We start from the raw sequence: 14,748 nt of genomic DNA, 5'->3' as shown, positions 1-14,748 counted from the left end.
ACTGTAGCGTTGCACTGGTGTAACACTGATGTAACACTGGTTGCATTAGTGTACAGTGTGAAATCTGCATTGGCAGAAGAACCCTTGTACCGAAACCCAAACTTTTTACCATACCCTACTTTTCATTCATTCATTCATTCCTTCATCATTTTCTTTGTGTGCCGCCTTTCCATAGTTAAAACAACGCTCAAGGCGGCTTACAACATGACAAGATGTACACAATTACCAACATAACAAAAGTCATAAACAATAAATAAAACACATCACAAGGTACACAACCAAATGGAAAGCAATTTCCACATAAATCATAAAATCTAAAACTAAGAATACAGCATTAATCTCAATCACAATTTAAAATGACACAGATAAAAAATAAAAGCATTTTTTTAAAAAACAACAACACACCAAACAAACAAAAATGAAGCCCTCCCAGCAGCAGCAGCAGCAGCTCTCCTTTTTGGAGCCTGTCAGGCCCCACCCCAAGCCAGGTGGAGAGAAGCAGGGCAGGGCCCTTCAGGCTCCCAGCAGGTCACTTGTTAGGTCTTTTTAAATGAATATAGCAACTTACAGTATTTAGAGATAAGGGAAAGGAACAAGACCTTTTCCTGTGAACAGGCCTTTCTTAGCTTTGGTGCGTCTATCTCCTAGCAATGACCATGTGCCCCTCCCCAATGATGTGACCTGCTAAGAAACACAACCTTCTCTAGAGAGGAAAGTGTTAGAAGATTATCATTCATACAAAGAGCCTGACTAATCTTTACAACCTCAGCACCCACCTTGGGAGATTCACTTACCAATGGGTACCTTTTCACTCTTAGTGAGTGGCTGGTTGGACGAGGAATGGTGGACCACACAGCTGTAGCTGCCGCCCTTCCCCCCTGCTTCGTCTCTGCCAATTTTAAGGATGCTGTAAGTGGTGTACCCCTTCCCAGCTGGTGTCACTGGTCCATTGTCATACAGTGTTTCATTCAGGATATTGTTGTCCTTCTTCCATGAGATGCTAATTTCCTCTGGGGAAAACCCATTCACATTGCAGACAAGAATCAGGACCACGGTACTCTGGAGCGAGACGTCAAGGTTGGCTTTTGAAACGGTGATGGAGGGCTCCATGGTTTCTGAATTCAAAAGAGGGAGACTTTCATTATTAATGAAGTGTCTAGATTTGTGCTAGCAGACTTGCTCAGGACAATTTCTCTCTCTCTCTCTCTCTCTCTCTCTCTCTCTCTCTCTCACACACACACACACACACACACACACATACACACACACACACACACACACGGGGTTTGTGTGTGCACGAGAGACTCATAAACCAATTAAAACAATCCACTATGCAGCTCCTAGACTGGTAACTGGGAGTGTCCACTGGGACCATATAGCACTGGTTCTAAAAGATCTGCATTGGCTCCCACTACGTTTCTGAGCACAAATCAAAGAGTTGGTGTTGAACTTTAAAGTCCTAAATGGCTTTGGCCCTGTATATCTGAAGGAGTAAAGGTAAATGATCCCCTGGATGGTTAAGTCCAGTTGAATCTGACTATGGGGAACGACACTCATCTCACTTTTCTGGCCGAGGGAGCCGGCATTTGACCACAGACAGCTTTCCGGGTCATGTGGCCAGCATGACTAAACCGCTTCTGGTGTAACGGAACACCATGACAGAAACCAGAGCACATGGAAACGCCGTTTACCTTCCCACTGCAGTGGTACAGTACCTATTTATCTACTTGCACTGGTATTCTTTTGAACTGCAATTGTCTCCACCCCATCATTCAGCCCAGACACTGAGATCCAGCTTTGAGGGCCTTCTGGTGGTTCCCTCATTGCTAGAACTATAATTACAGGGAACCAGGCAGGTAATGGTGCCTGCCCTGTGGAACGCCCTCCCATCAGATGTCAAAGAGTTAAATAACTATATGATTTTTCGTAGGCATCTGAAGGTCATGTTCCGGGAAGCTTTTAATGTTTGATGCATTGTTTGTTTGTTTTTTGTTTCCTTTCCCCTCTGTATTGTGTTGGAAGCCACCCAGAGTGTCTGAGGTAACCCAAGTCATATGGGCAAGGAATAAGAAATAAATTATTATTATTATTATTAGGTGGGTGCCTCAGTGATTTCTCACTGCATGCACCAGTACTATGTGGTTAGGCCACAAGCACCAAGAAGAATCACAGCCAATTACTGGCCCTTAAAGGTAATAATGTAGAAAGTTTGTAATCAGAACAGAAGGAGAACTTGATAGCTGAGTTTACTTCTAGCAGCTAGACCTAGACATCCATACTTACGTGTCTCTCCCTTGATTGTTAATTGTTTGATGACTTCTTCATAGCAATCTCCAGCCACTTTGCAGGTGAATCTGGTACCCTTTCTCCATTGTTCCAAAGATATCGTGTGGGTGTTTATAATCTCCTGTGCTCCACTGGCATCCTTTCCCCTCATGGTCTTCTGACCCATAGTACTGGGCTTGCCATCCACATCCCAAGTAACTTCAATGTTTTCAAGGCCAAAACCAACCACAGCACAAGTAACATTGGCTGTCCCTTCAACCACGTCTCTATAGGATGGCTTGATGATGGAGACAGTAGGTTTTAGCAGTGAAGCATAGCAGGCTGGAGAGGAGGGTAAGATACAGAGATTGGGAAAGATCCTTTAAAATCCTTGAATGTGCAAAAAACACACCCACCCAAGATGAGGACGAACACTAGATGCCCATAGTTACTTGGAAATGAACTCCATTAAATACAGAGTGACTTGCTTATCAGTAGATATGAAAGGGCTGTTGCATATACAAATATTGGATTTATGTCCCTTTTTTGAGGTAAAATGTGGATAAAACAATGTTTCCCCATTTTTACTTTTTTCATTTGTAAAATCTAGGCATAATTTTATTGGGATTGATTTGACTGTAGAGAGAAACTATCTGTATTCTCTCTGTCTACTTTGCCAATTATACCCATCACCTTTCCCCCTCAATATGGCCGCTGAGACCATATAACACCAGTCCTGAAAGACCTGCATTAACTCCCAGTACATTTCTGAGCACAATTCAAAGTGCTGGTGCTGACCTTTGAAGCCCTAAACGGCCTCGGCCCTGTATACCTGAAGGAGCATCTCCACCCCCATCATTCAGCCCGGACACTGAGGTCCAGCTCTGAGGGCCTTTTGGTGGTTCCCTCACTGCAAGAAGTGAAGCTGCAGGGAATCAGGCAGAGGGCCTTCTCGGTGGTGGCACCCGCCCTGTGGAACATCCTCCCATCAGATGTCAAGGAAATAAACAACTATCTGACTTTTAGAAGACAACTGAAGGCAGGCCTTTTAAGGGATTTTTTTATGTTTTATGTTTTATTGTGTTTTTAGTATTCTGTTGGGAGCCGCCCAGAGTGGCTGGGGAAACCCAGCCAGATGGGCGGGGTATAAACAAACAAACAAACAAACAAACAAACAAACAAACAAACAAACAAACATCTCTCCTGTTTAGGTGACCTGGTCTTAAGCTGTTTATAACATAGCTCTGTTGCATACATCCTGGCAAGCCCCTGATAATAATGTATAACCTTCACCCACCCATCATTCCCTTATCCTTAAGAGCTGGTAGTTCTTACCCTGGCACTTGCTGGTGTTGTACATTATGATGTCCGGGCTGCGAGCTGATCGAGCCACTTTACATGTGTAGATGTCCCCTCTGTCCCAGCTCTCTTTGGTGATATTCCGTTGGACAAATCTGGAGTAGCTACTGCTTTTCCCTTGGTCCGCTGCCAGTGACACCTGCACTCTGCCCTGCTCCACTTCTCCATTCCTCAGCCATTCCACATAGGCTCTCCCAGGGCCAAGGCTCCGGAGGAAGCATACCAGGTCTAGGCTAGTCTCTGCGGCCTGCTCACTGCAGCTGGGGGTCAAGATGTTAACTTGGATTGGCTTTCGAGCTTGTAGAGTGCAATCTGAGAGCAGAGAGCAGATTTTTGTTATGTTTGCTGGATTAATTGGTATAAGAAAGCCTACAGAAAACCTATATAAGATGAGGCAAGATAGAAAAACAGACTATGAAAATGCTAACAAGTAAAACATAACCGAAAGTATTAACACAGGGGTGGAGAAGCAGTGGTTCTTCAGATTCTGTTTGACTCCTCTCTGCACCAGTCAGTCTGGCCCAATTTTCAGGATGATGGGGGTAAGAATTCAGCAACCTCTGGAGGAACACAGGTTCTCACCCGTGCTTTAAAACAACATCAGAACACATAATGCCCTCCATACCTCAAGAGTTGGGGTTTAGGTTTCTATTTTAAAAGTGTCCTTCCTTTCAAAAACAGCATGAGAAAAAGAGGAAATCTGGGGAGAAACTATGTGTGACATTAAGTGCATTCTTTCATATTGTGTGCATCTTTTTAAAAAATATTAAATAGCAGCTGCTGGAGCATGGGAAAGTGGGCTAATAGGATTTGCATGTGGTGTGTACACAGAGAGGAGATTAATCATTTCCCTCCAGACTGTGATCTGACAAAATCACCCCATTCTGAAGCTGCTACTGCGCATGGGAGGGAACATAAGATTGACATCAGTGGTAGCTTCCGATTCATGCCAAATAGCAGCTGGAGAAGGGAGGGGGCACAATTTTCAATTGGATCACATTCCAGGAGGAAGAGGTTACCTGTTTCTTGGAGCCTCCAGTAGCTGATTGTTATATCGTTTTTAAAAAGGATGCACAAAACCATAACCCCTGTATTTAATGTCAAACATCCTCCGGCTCTCAAAGGGGGCAGGTTCATCTTTCAAATGCCCATGCTAATAATGCCAATTGTATGCTTCACATGAGCATTTTATAAAGTTGACTGGAAATGTATTGGGGAGGCTGGAATGTCACCTTAACGGTGGTTGCTTTCTGTCACATCATGGTTGCCAACATGGCAGAATGTGATAAAGCATGTTGTGACTGAAGGATGTGCTTTTAGCCTTGTTGAACCAGTTCCCTGTAATGCTCTTTCTTGGAAAAGCATGTTCTCCTTGATGAAGAGCACATGTTGCGGTGGGAACTAGCAAGACACCCACTGTTGCTGGGCAAAAAAGAGTTTGGCCACCATTATCTTTGTGCTGCCTGTTGCTGGGGAGATTTAAATGTTGCTATTTCATGATGGACAGCCATAGCTCTTAAATATCCTGTGCGCAGCACTGAGCTTCCTCTTTTCACTGCGCGGATCGGAACACCCACCCTGATTTCAGGTTGTTCGCTTGACCTTGCTATGCCTGTCATGGGGTCATGTGCTTTTGGGGCAGGGGCCCGGTAGGGATTTTGTCCATTTGGCTGATTGGCTGGTGCCATTTGGCTTTTGCCTACTGCGTAGCAAATCGTCACAACTTGTAATGTTGCGGTTAGGCATTAGTTTTGGAATTGGTCGGTGGAGGGGTATGGATTGGCTGTGCCTGCCCCCCCCCCCCAAGTGCTGCTGCTGCAGGGGTTTTCCATTAAAGGAACCCGGGGGTTTGCCATGCTTTTGTTCGAACACCTGTCAAGGGGCTAGGGCCACGCAAGAGCCCCTGAGAGCATTTGGGGAGAGGTGAGGCATGGTTCCCAGTCCCGTCACTCTCCCCAAAATGTTTTTCCCCTTTCTGACTTTGTGGGCATACGAATGGCAGTCTGTCCTTGTGTGGGGTCAGATATTCACAACCAATGCCTAAGCAGCCACTCATATCGCTTGTAATTTTAATAACGTTGTGGCCAAAATTATGCCAAAAACCTTAAACTAAAATTATATGTCAATTGTGTTTTATTGGGGGGTGTCTTGGGGACCTCAACACGCAATGACAGAAGCCCTAACGCTGTTATGCTTTCAGTGTATGTTGAAGCTGTTTCTCCCATGCCTTCCCTAATTAGTGCATTCTATTTTTGCAGCTTTCAGATTTTGTTGACTTCACATTTCCAACTTTGTTCTATAATCTGTATTAGATTCAGATTTTTAAAATTATGACTTTTTTGATCATGGTGGCCAGTTTTGTTTTGTTTTTTTTAAAAAAACGCTGAAGTGAATTAAAAAACATGGGTACAATTGGCTCAAAAGAATAGCTGACTTTGTTTGTGCGTGGCATTTTTTAAGATCCCACAATCTGCTTTTGCCCCCCACCCACCGCTGCCATCCCACATCTTACCATTGTAGTGGATGGTTGCTGATGGTCGTATCCCCTTTTCTGGCTTCTGGTTCACAAGGCACTGATAAGATTTTGTTTTAAGTTCTTCCGAATGGACTGTCAGCTGACTGGCACTGTAAAATCTGCTGCCTATTTTTTTCTGCGATGCTGGGAACGTTTTTGCTTGACTGTTGCTGGGTTGCCACTCAATAGTTCGAAAATTTATCACATTTGCAGCAAGGAGGCAGGCGAAGGTTACATCTGCCTTGTTTTCGTCGGAATCACAGCAAGGCATCAGGGGGAACACCAAAGGAGTTTCATCTGGATCTATAGGAAAGCAAAAAGAGAGGGCAGGTAATGGGGAATATGAAAAGACAGAAATAAATTTATGTTTACACTACAGAAGCTTTTACAAATCCCACAGTCTCCAATAGGGTTTCCCCCCCTAATGTTCCTAGTAGTCATAGAGAAGTTTTCACATTCTTAGTTTTCAAAGCAGTCTAGCTGTCAGGGACTGGGCAGAAGAGGAATGGTGGAGACCGCCTCCCCATCTTGACCCTTCCAGGGAGGAGGAAGAGGAAGACGGTATAGATTTACAACAAGGGTTTGCAGGAGGTCACAGCTCAGAGGCAGATGAGGGGGAAAGTTGTGAAACCATGGGAGAGGATGAGCAGTCAGAGCCAGAGCAACACCTGGCTGACATGTAGTCATTAGAAAGCATTCCACACCCTCCATCTCCCAGAAACCAGCAGGCCTTAAAAGTAGGAGAGCAAAGAACTCGAAGACAGAGGGCACATAGTAGCACCTGTTGAAGTGATGAATGAGGAAGTGGGAGAGATGGGGGTTTGGGGTGGAGTTTCACTTGGGACAACGCCATTATCCAAGAGGCTGGGTTCTATAGCCTCTCTCTATAAAGATTGAAATAGAAAAGGACAGTAAGAAACTTTTCCTTGTCTTTATACTTTCTTGGGCAACCAGCTAGGAGCTGCTGACAGCATTCCTGATACTAGCAACAAATCTTATTTTGCCCCATTTAGACAACGTTTCTCAGTCATCATGTGATGCCGTTTCCATCCCCGTAATCCTTCCTCAATCCTCATCTATATCACTATATTTCCTTTTGTCCAGAACCACAGCACATGGCTTGATTTAACCTGATTTTCAGCTAAGCATTACAGAGGTCACACAAAACATTACCTGGTGGAACAACAATCCATGTGGCACATCAAAACCTTCCTCCGTTAGCTTCATTGCTCCTCTTCCCACTCAGTTCATAACAGAAATGGGATTAATCTATGATCCTCCATAAATTATATCTGCCTCAGTTTACCAGAAAGCCATTTTGCTACAGAACTCTAGTGTGTTGAAGACTACAAGACATTTCCAATATAGGACTTAGGGTTGTATTTCCTTTTTTAAAAATTATTATTATCCTTAGGCACCAACAGAACACAAAAAGCTATACATTTACGTCATTTGTTACAAAGATACAAAATTAACAAAAAGAAAATAAACTCTCATATTTTGACAATAAATCTTCTTTAAGTACATCTAACTTCCTGTCCCCTCCATACTTAATTTCATATTTACTAACTTGTTGCATAAACCTGTCCGATCATTTTAGAATAAAGTATTATTTCTCCTGTATCCTTGTTTCTTAATACAGCTACAGACGTTATTCAAAGGCAGCGACCGAGTTCATACTACCACAATTGTTCTTAAGATAAACTTTGAAAACATCCCATTTTGCAATAAATACTTGTTTTGAATTCATATTTTTGGTTAATTTAGCTAGCTCTGCATATTCAACTTATTTCTGTAACCATTCTGACCTGGAAGGGATTTTATCACTTTTACAATCAGTCACTATTAGAATTCTCGCAGTGTCAGTGGCATAAAAAATATTTCTCTTGCATTCCTAGGAATGGCTGGTCCTGTAATTCCAATTAAAAAGGCTTCTGGGTTTTTTTTACAAACGAAACCCTGAGCATTTTTTTGAGTTCTATATACAGTGGTACCTCAGGTTAAGTACTTAATTCATTCCAGAGGTCCATTCTTAACCTGAAACTGTTCTTAACCTGAAGCACCACTTTAGCTAATAGGACCTCCCACTGTTGTTGTGCCGCTGGAGCACGATTTCTGTTCTCATCCTGAAGCAAAGTTCTTAACCTGAAGCACTATTTCTGGCTTAGCGGAGTCTGTAACCTGAAGCATATGTAACCCGAGGTACCACTGTAGAAGATTTTAATTTTTTGACATAGCCACCACATATGGAAGATTGTACCGATTCCTTCTTTACATCTCCAACAAGTACTAGATACATTTTTTATACATTTTGGAGAGCTTCCATGGAGTCAGGTACCATCAGTACTACATTTTTTGAAAGTTTCCCCTCAACATGTAACATGCCACGAATTTCCAATTTACTTTCCATAAATTTTCCCACTCTTTCAGATCTATATTGTACCCAAAATCATGATTAAATGGGCCCAGGATTTAGGGTTGTATTTCTAATATTCATGGGGAGCTGTCTATTAGGCCATTCCTCTCTGTCTCTTAGAGTTGGTTGGTTCATTCTACTGCCCTGCATGAATTGAGAGTGTACCCTAGAACAGAGGTGGGCAGAAGGTACCCTAAATCTTGATCTACCGGCAGATCAGTGAGCAACTTGCAGCAGAATGGCAAAGATTTCTGACTCCCAATTGCATAAGAACAGCAGCAACAAAATACGAATTATATTGTTGAAGGAAATAACACTTATAGAAACCCGAAAGTAGATTTTTGTGCGAAAGAACTACAAAAGCAGTTCCTTGGTTCAGAGTTCTTTAATTCTGTATCTTTTGCATCATGCTCTGGTTAGTGCATCTCAGGGTCCTAGTGATAATAAGGTCGATCCCACAAGCTTAATATCCACCCACGTGTACTCCAGAAAACACACACTAGTTCTCTGCTTCTACCCATTCCAGATAAACTGCATTTAAGGAGAGTATGCGCACTATTATTGATCTTCTGATTGCAACCCCTCTGATGAGTCTCTGAGGAGCCCCACAGATTTTAGGACGCCCACATCAAAGCTACTATTTAAATAAATAATTAAGATTATTTATAGAGTGTGACTGTGGACTGAATTTTGGCAGGAAGAAAACTGCACAGATCCCTGTGTCCCACAGATGTCACATGCTTTATGTCGCAAAAATCCCTTTCCCTAAAGGGAAGGCCATGCAATTCAAGAGGAGTACACAAACCCATAGCAGCTGTTTCAAGGCCCCACAATCCAGCTTTACAGACTTGGTACGCATACCCCTAAACATTTTGTAAATCTAAGTTTGGCCTCATTGAGGGGCAGTATTTCAATATGAGTAGGAAAACGAGAGTACCCCTAAACATTTTTTAAGAAAAAAGCACTGGCTGCCCCCCAAAAGTAACTCTTGCACCCGTTCGACTCCAGATTTCTCATGCTGTTCCCCCTCCCCCTCCTCCTCTGCCCCACTCATTTTCCCAGGGTCTGGCTGAGTTGTTGGGGTTTTCCTGCATGTGTGTTTTAATGGAGCTGTTCAAATATTGCCCTCCCTTCTAATCTACCCCTCCTTTCTTGGTGTGCCCATTCCCTCCCCCCCCCTTTGCTCTTGACGAAAGGAAGGTTCTGTGGCAGGGGCTGGTTGTGACCACATGAGTATTACTAGACGTTTTTCAAAGTTCCTTCTCTTTCCCTGCCCCACTCTTTTGCTTTACCTGGGTCTTGTGAGAGAAGGAAGCAGGGTGGAGGGAGAAAGAAGGAGGCAAAGGCTTGCTTTGCTTAGCTGAGAGGTGTTTGTGGTCAGCTGGGCAGTGATCAAAGGTAAACAAGAAAGAGACAATGTTGGAGCCAGAGGGAGGAAGGAAGAGACAGAGGAAAGTAAGGAAGGGAAGAGGAAACAGAGTGGGTGAGATGAATCTAATTGTTCTTCTTAGGACATCTTGCTGGCGCAGGTGTGGAAGAAGAAGAAGAGCTTGGATTTGATATCCCGCTTTATCACTACCCGAAGGAGTCTCAAAGTGGCTAACATTCTCCTTTCCCTTCCTCCCCCACAACAAACACTCTGTGAGGTGAGTAGGGCTGGGAGACTTCAAAGAAGTGTGACTAGCCCATGGTCACCCAACAGCTGCATGTGGAGGATCGGAGACGCGAACCCGGTTCACCAGATTACAAGTCTACCACTCTTAACCACTACACCACACTGGCTATATAATGAGCTATAGTTTGAAGTCTCTCGGCCCCACTCACCTCACAGAGTGTTTGTTGTGGGAGAGGGTGAGTGGGGCTGAGAGACTTCAAACTATAGCTCATTATATAGCCAGTGTGGTGTAGTGGTTAAGAGTGGTAGACTTGTAATCTGGTGAACCGGTTTCGCGTCTCCGATCCTCCACATGCAGCTGTTGGGTGACCTTGGGCTAGTCACACTTCTTTGAAGTCTCCCAGCCCCACTCACCTCACAGAATGTTTGTTGTGGGGGAGGAAGGGAAAGGAGAATGTTAGCCACTTTGAGACTCCTTCGGGTAGTGATAAAGCGGGATATCAAATCCAAACTCTTCTAACCACCTCTAGGAATTGTCTTCTTATGTACTATAAGATGGAGACTGGGTCAACATAACTTGTCAGCCCATGACTGACAGGCCCACCGCACAGACCTACAACTTCACTTTCATGGCTCCTCTATTCAAAGTGGAACCCTCACCAAATCAAAAAAGAAAGGCTTCCCCAAGAGTGGCTAAGATGACAAAATGGTGCTTTGGCTTCCCGCCCTGCAAAGTCTACCATTTCTCATTTCATTTGCCTTTCAACAGCATCTTCACATTCTATTGCTTTCCACCCTAAACATAGTTTCGTAGTGACTAAGGAGTCTCCCTCTAAAGTAAGCACTAACAACCTTCCAATATCTAATGCGGGAAGCACACCTGCCGTCTTGAAATCTAGTTAGCTCTTTCAAAATAATTTCATCAATAAACTATCCCTTACTGCCTCTGGTTGAAATAGTGTCTTGGGATTCAGTCACAATTACATCATAATTATAGGTAGCAACTACAGCAACAGTAATAATTTACAAGCAAGATGCTGTGTCAGTGAAGAATATATCTTTATTGCAGTATTACATAGCAATCATGATATAAATGAGAAACATTCTAGTCGGTACATATTGTGCAATGATTCCTTGTCTGTTGAAAGTTAAAAGTGCAATATTCACATTAAGGCTTTTGACCAGGTATACAACTATAGCTGAAATAAAACATGACTACCAAAGAGATGCTGGAAAACACACATATACACTCAGAAAAGTGAAGCAAAATTGCACCATAGCTCTAAAATGTAAACAGTGGGTCTAAATCTAGTTCAAGCCAATGAGTATCCTGAGGTCATGATGCAAAGCAAGACGGAAAGGCTTGCGTCCTTCCTTCTTCTCCAAAAGTGGACGAAGACGTCAAGTCCTTCATTATGTTGCTGGTGAATAGAGAAGTCACTGTCCGTTGCCAGAAGACCCTTCACGCTGCTATTTCACCTGGAATTGGGAAAGAAGAACTAATTTTTCTACTGAAGAAGTGCATCATGCAAGGACCTACCTTTTTGCAGCCTCTCATCCTGTGTAATGTGGACTACCCCAACCCCAATGATGTCAGAGAATGCTAGGCTCATGAAATAAAGGGTGAGAGGAAAGAGCAATAGTGGGGGTGGGTAGAGGAATAGATGGGGAAGAAGCTGAGATGAAGTGGAGAAGAGCAGCTGAGGAATGAAGGTTGGGAGAGAAGCCACGGTGGAAGAGAACGGAGAGGGAAGTGGACAGCCAACAAAGTAGAGAACAAGTGAGCACCAGCTACTGACTGAAATTTGACTTGCCGAATGGTTTCACAAAATGGCGCCTGTCCTTGGAGCTTGTTCTGGACTGCTCTTGTGAAGCCCGCTGGCCCTCTTGCCCTCCCAGTTCCACTTAGTATAAGAGAATGGCTATCGCCTGTTTCACTTTAGTATACTGCCTTCCATTTGTTTTTACCTTTATGACAGTCACAGTGGCACTGTAGAACAGGCTCACGAGAAAAAGGATGATGAAAGTGGAAAGGATGGATGAGATGTTTTGGAACTCCTCATCGTCGACGTCCACGATCCCATCTAGGTAAACTTTGGACAATACACGGAGGTCAGCACTTTCTGGATGGTGATTTCTTATTGCAGCTAAATGACACAGAGAGCAAGAGAATGTTGCACAAACAAGGTGAGGGCTGAGGACCTCGGGGGGAAATGGGAAAGAGATGATTTGGGAGGCAGCAAAGTTCTGTTTTTAGGTAGTGATTTTCAAGCAAGTGACAAATCATTGCTTAGTGGTGCCTCAGGCACACCAGAATTCTGCACTTGTGGTATGAATGAGGGGTGCAAATTAAAGATCTACCTACATATCTATCTATGTAAATTCATAGGAATGAAGGTTGCAGGTGATTGCATGCTGCTATGGGGGGCAAAATGGCAAAGCAACTAAAGTGAGCTCCTGCCCAAAGAGTTGAATTCATGCTTCTTGGAGCCATCATTTTTTTTAAAAAAATGAGATCTGCATAGAAATACCTACTTAATGAATGGGGAATGAGCTGTCACAAACTAACCCTATTAAGCCCTCATGAATTTGATAATAACTTTCCTCATGGTCCTGATGTTTTGGTGAAGTCCTTGAAAGGACTGCATTCCAACTTGCAAAAACCGCCTGTTACAATACAGCTATTTATTCCAGAGCCATAATATGATGCAATCTAATTTTTGGAATTGATTTTGCAAAATCCACTCTGCAATGAAGGGAAGAGATATCATTTTGGCGATATCCCTGTGCGGGAGTTTATGTCTCATTCATTACTTTTATGTGTCACTCATTAGATGATTGTTTTCTACAATTATTGTGAGTTATTTTAGCATTTTATTTTATTTTTCACCTTCCAGGCACACACACAGCTTAGACTGAGGCCCCACCCTGACAGCAGTATTTTAGCATTTCATGTAGCAGTTCTAAGCCTACAAAGGACTTTACAATTAGTATCTCATTTATTATCACAACTCTGGGTCAGTCATGATGTGAGATAAAGTGGTTTGCCCAAAGATGCCCAATGAGATTGGGGCTGAGAACTAAACTTAGATATTCTGGGCTTAAAGTATAGCACTCTATCATCCCACCATACCAGCTTGTCATATTTTATGTGTATTCACACATGAATGTCCACGTGTGTGTGTGTGTGTGAGAGAGAGAGAGAGAGAGAGCCAAGATCATTTCATTTTATGGATTTCCTTTGGATTCACCCCTGGTTACAAACATATGTAATGCAAACAGTGGTTGATTATATGTCATCTAGATCTTGGTTAATTGGAGAGAGGTGGTAAAAATGGTATTACACACCTGTAAGGTTATATCATATTACAAAATCTGGAAGTAACAATTGTTGGAGGAAATGTGGAGTGATGGGAACGTACAGATATGTGGTGGGATTGTAGTTAATGAATTCTGGAAACAGATTGGTATAGAAATATCGGGAATTGTGGATAGGAAGGTGGAAATATCTAAATTAATCGTTCTTATTAGTCTCAGTAGCAGCAAGTTAGAAACAAAAGAGGAATGTAAATGGGTAAAATTGATGGTAATTGCAGCTAGACAGGTTATAGCGAGTGATTGGAATAATGCAGAAGGGCTAGGGGTGAACCAATGGAGGGAAAAATTGAAAAATATTATAATCTTAGAATATCTAACTGTGAAGATACATAAAATGAAAGGGTTTAAGGTCAGTGAGAAGGAGCAGGATTGGTTTGAGAAGATATTGAATTATTTGGGCAGGTTTGAACAACTTGGGGCAATTAAAATGTTAAAAGTTAAATAAACCTTGTGGAGGGAGGAGTGTTAAGTTAAATAAAATTGTAAATATAGCTGATTTGAATATGTTATCATTGATTATGTATATCCAGTGTATCAGCTGCCTGGGGGGTTTCACTGTTTGTTTTCACTGTTTGTGTTTTGGTTGTTGGTAAAAATAAAATAAAATAAAATAAAATAAAATAAAATAAAATAAAATAAAATAAAATAAAATAATAAAATAAAATAAAATAAAATAAAATAATAAAATAAAATAAAATAAAATAAAATAAAATAAAATAAAATAAAATAAAATAAAATAAAATAAAATAAAATAAAATAAAATAAAATAAAATAGTGGTGACTACTTATACCAAATACGAAAGGAAATTGAGTATAAATATAACCCATTCATTGAGCCTCCCCAATGTGGTAACTGGGTTGCAACTCAACAATATCAAAGGTGGAAGAACTTCCACCTTGCTGTGGAATGGCTCAAGAATGGGATTTTGGCTCAACCTTATTCCGCAGCTTGCCATTGCTAGGAAGGAATGGGAAACAGTATGGATGGTAAAGGGGGACTTCTGCATCCTGGTGCCTGTTGGTCTTCATTTAATGGAACATGAATGAGGCAACTGAAGATGTGTTTGTCTTTGTCATAGCCAAGCATTCCTCCCCGTGGGTTTGAGAGAGAAGGAAGAATATATAGTGTAAGGATGACTTATTCCTTCAAATGGGGAACTTGTTTCTGTCCTCATTCTCCCCCTAGCTCCCACTAGCCAA

General features: G+C 42.3%; 1 protein-coding gene, 1 long non-coding RNA gene and 1 gene segment (V, D, J or C); all 3 read right to left on the bottom strand.

Moving 5' to 3' along the window:
- The window catches only part of LOC307201887 (uncharacterized protein), a 284,712-nt gene that overhangs the window by 11,034 nt on the left and 258,930 nt on the right, over positions 1-14,748 (bottom strand). For all 3 annotated transcript variants that reach the window (XM_079951408.1, XM_079951407.1, XM_079951409.1), the window contains 4 exons: positions 6,137-6,442; positions 3,601-3,936; positions 2,284-2,607; positions 795-1,115 (listed from right to left, as the gene is read on the bottom strand). In XM_079951408.1, coding sequence (XP_079807534.1) covers positions 795-1,115; positions 2,284-2,607; positions 3,601-3,936; positions 6,137-6,442 — 1,287 coding nt within the window. The remainder of the gene's footprint in view (positions 1-794; positions 1,116-2,283; positions 2,608-3,600; positions 3,937-6,136; positions 6,443-14,748) is intronic.
- LOC307201889 (Ig mu chain C region-like) overlaps positions 1-14,748 on the bottom strand; it is an 86,047-nt gene that overhangs the window by 52,137 nt on the left and 19,162 nt on the right.
- On the bottom strand, positions 11,213-14,129 carry LOC307201696. Its single transcript, XR_013832742.1, has 2 exons — positions 12,139-14,129; positions 11,213-11,649 (listed from the first exon to the last, which is right to left on the bottom strand). It is a non-coding gene; the product is annotated as an uncharacterized lncRNA (long non-coding RNA).

Source organism: Podarcis cretensis, assembly GCF_951804945.1.
Source record: "Podarcis cretensis genome assembly, chromosome: 13".
Lineage (NCBI taxonomy): Eukaryota > Metazoa > Chordata > Lepidosauria > Squamata > Lacertidae > Podarcis > Podarcis cretensis.
The sequence above is the reverse complement of the archived record's forward strand: the minus strand, read 5'-3'. Positions and strand labels throughout refer to the sequence as shown.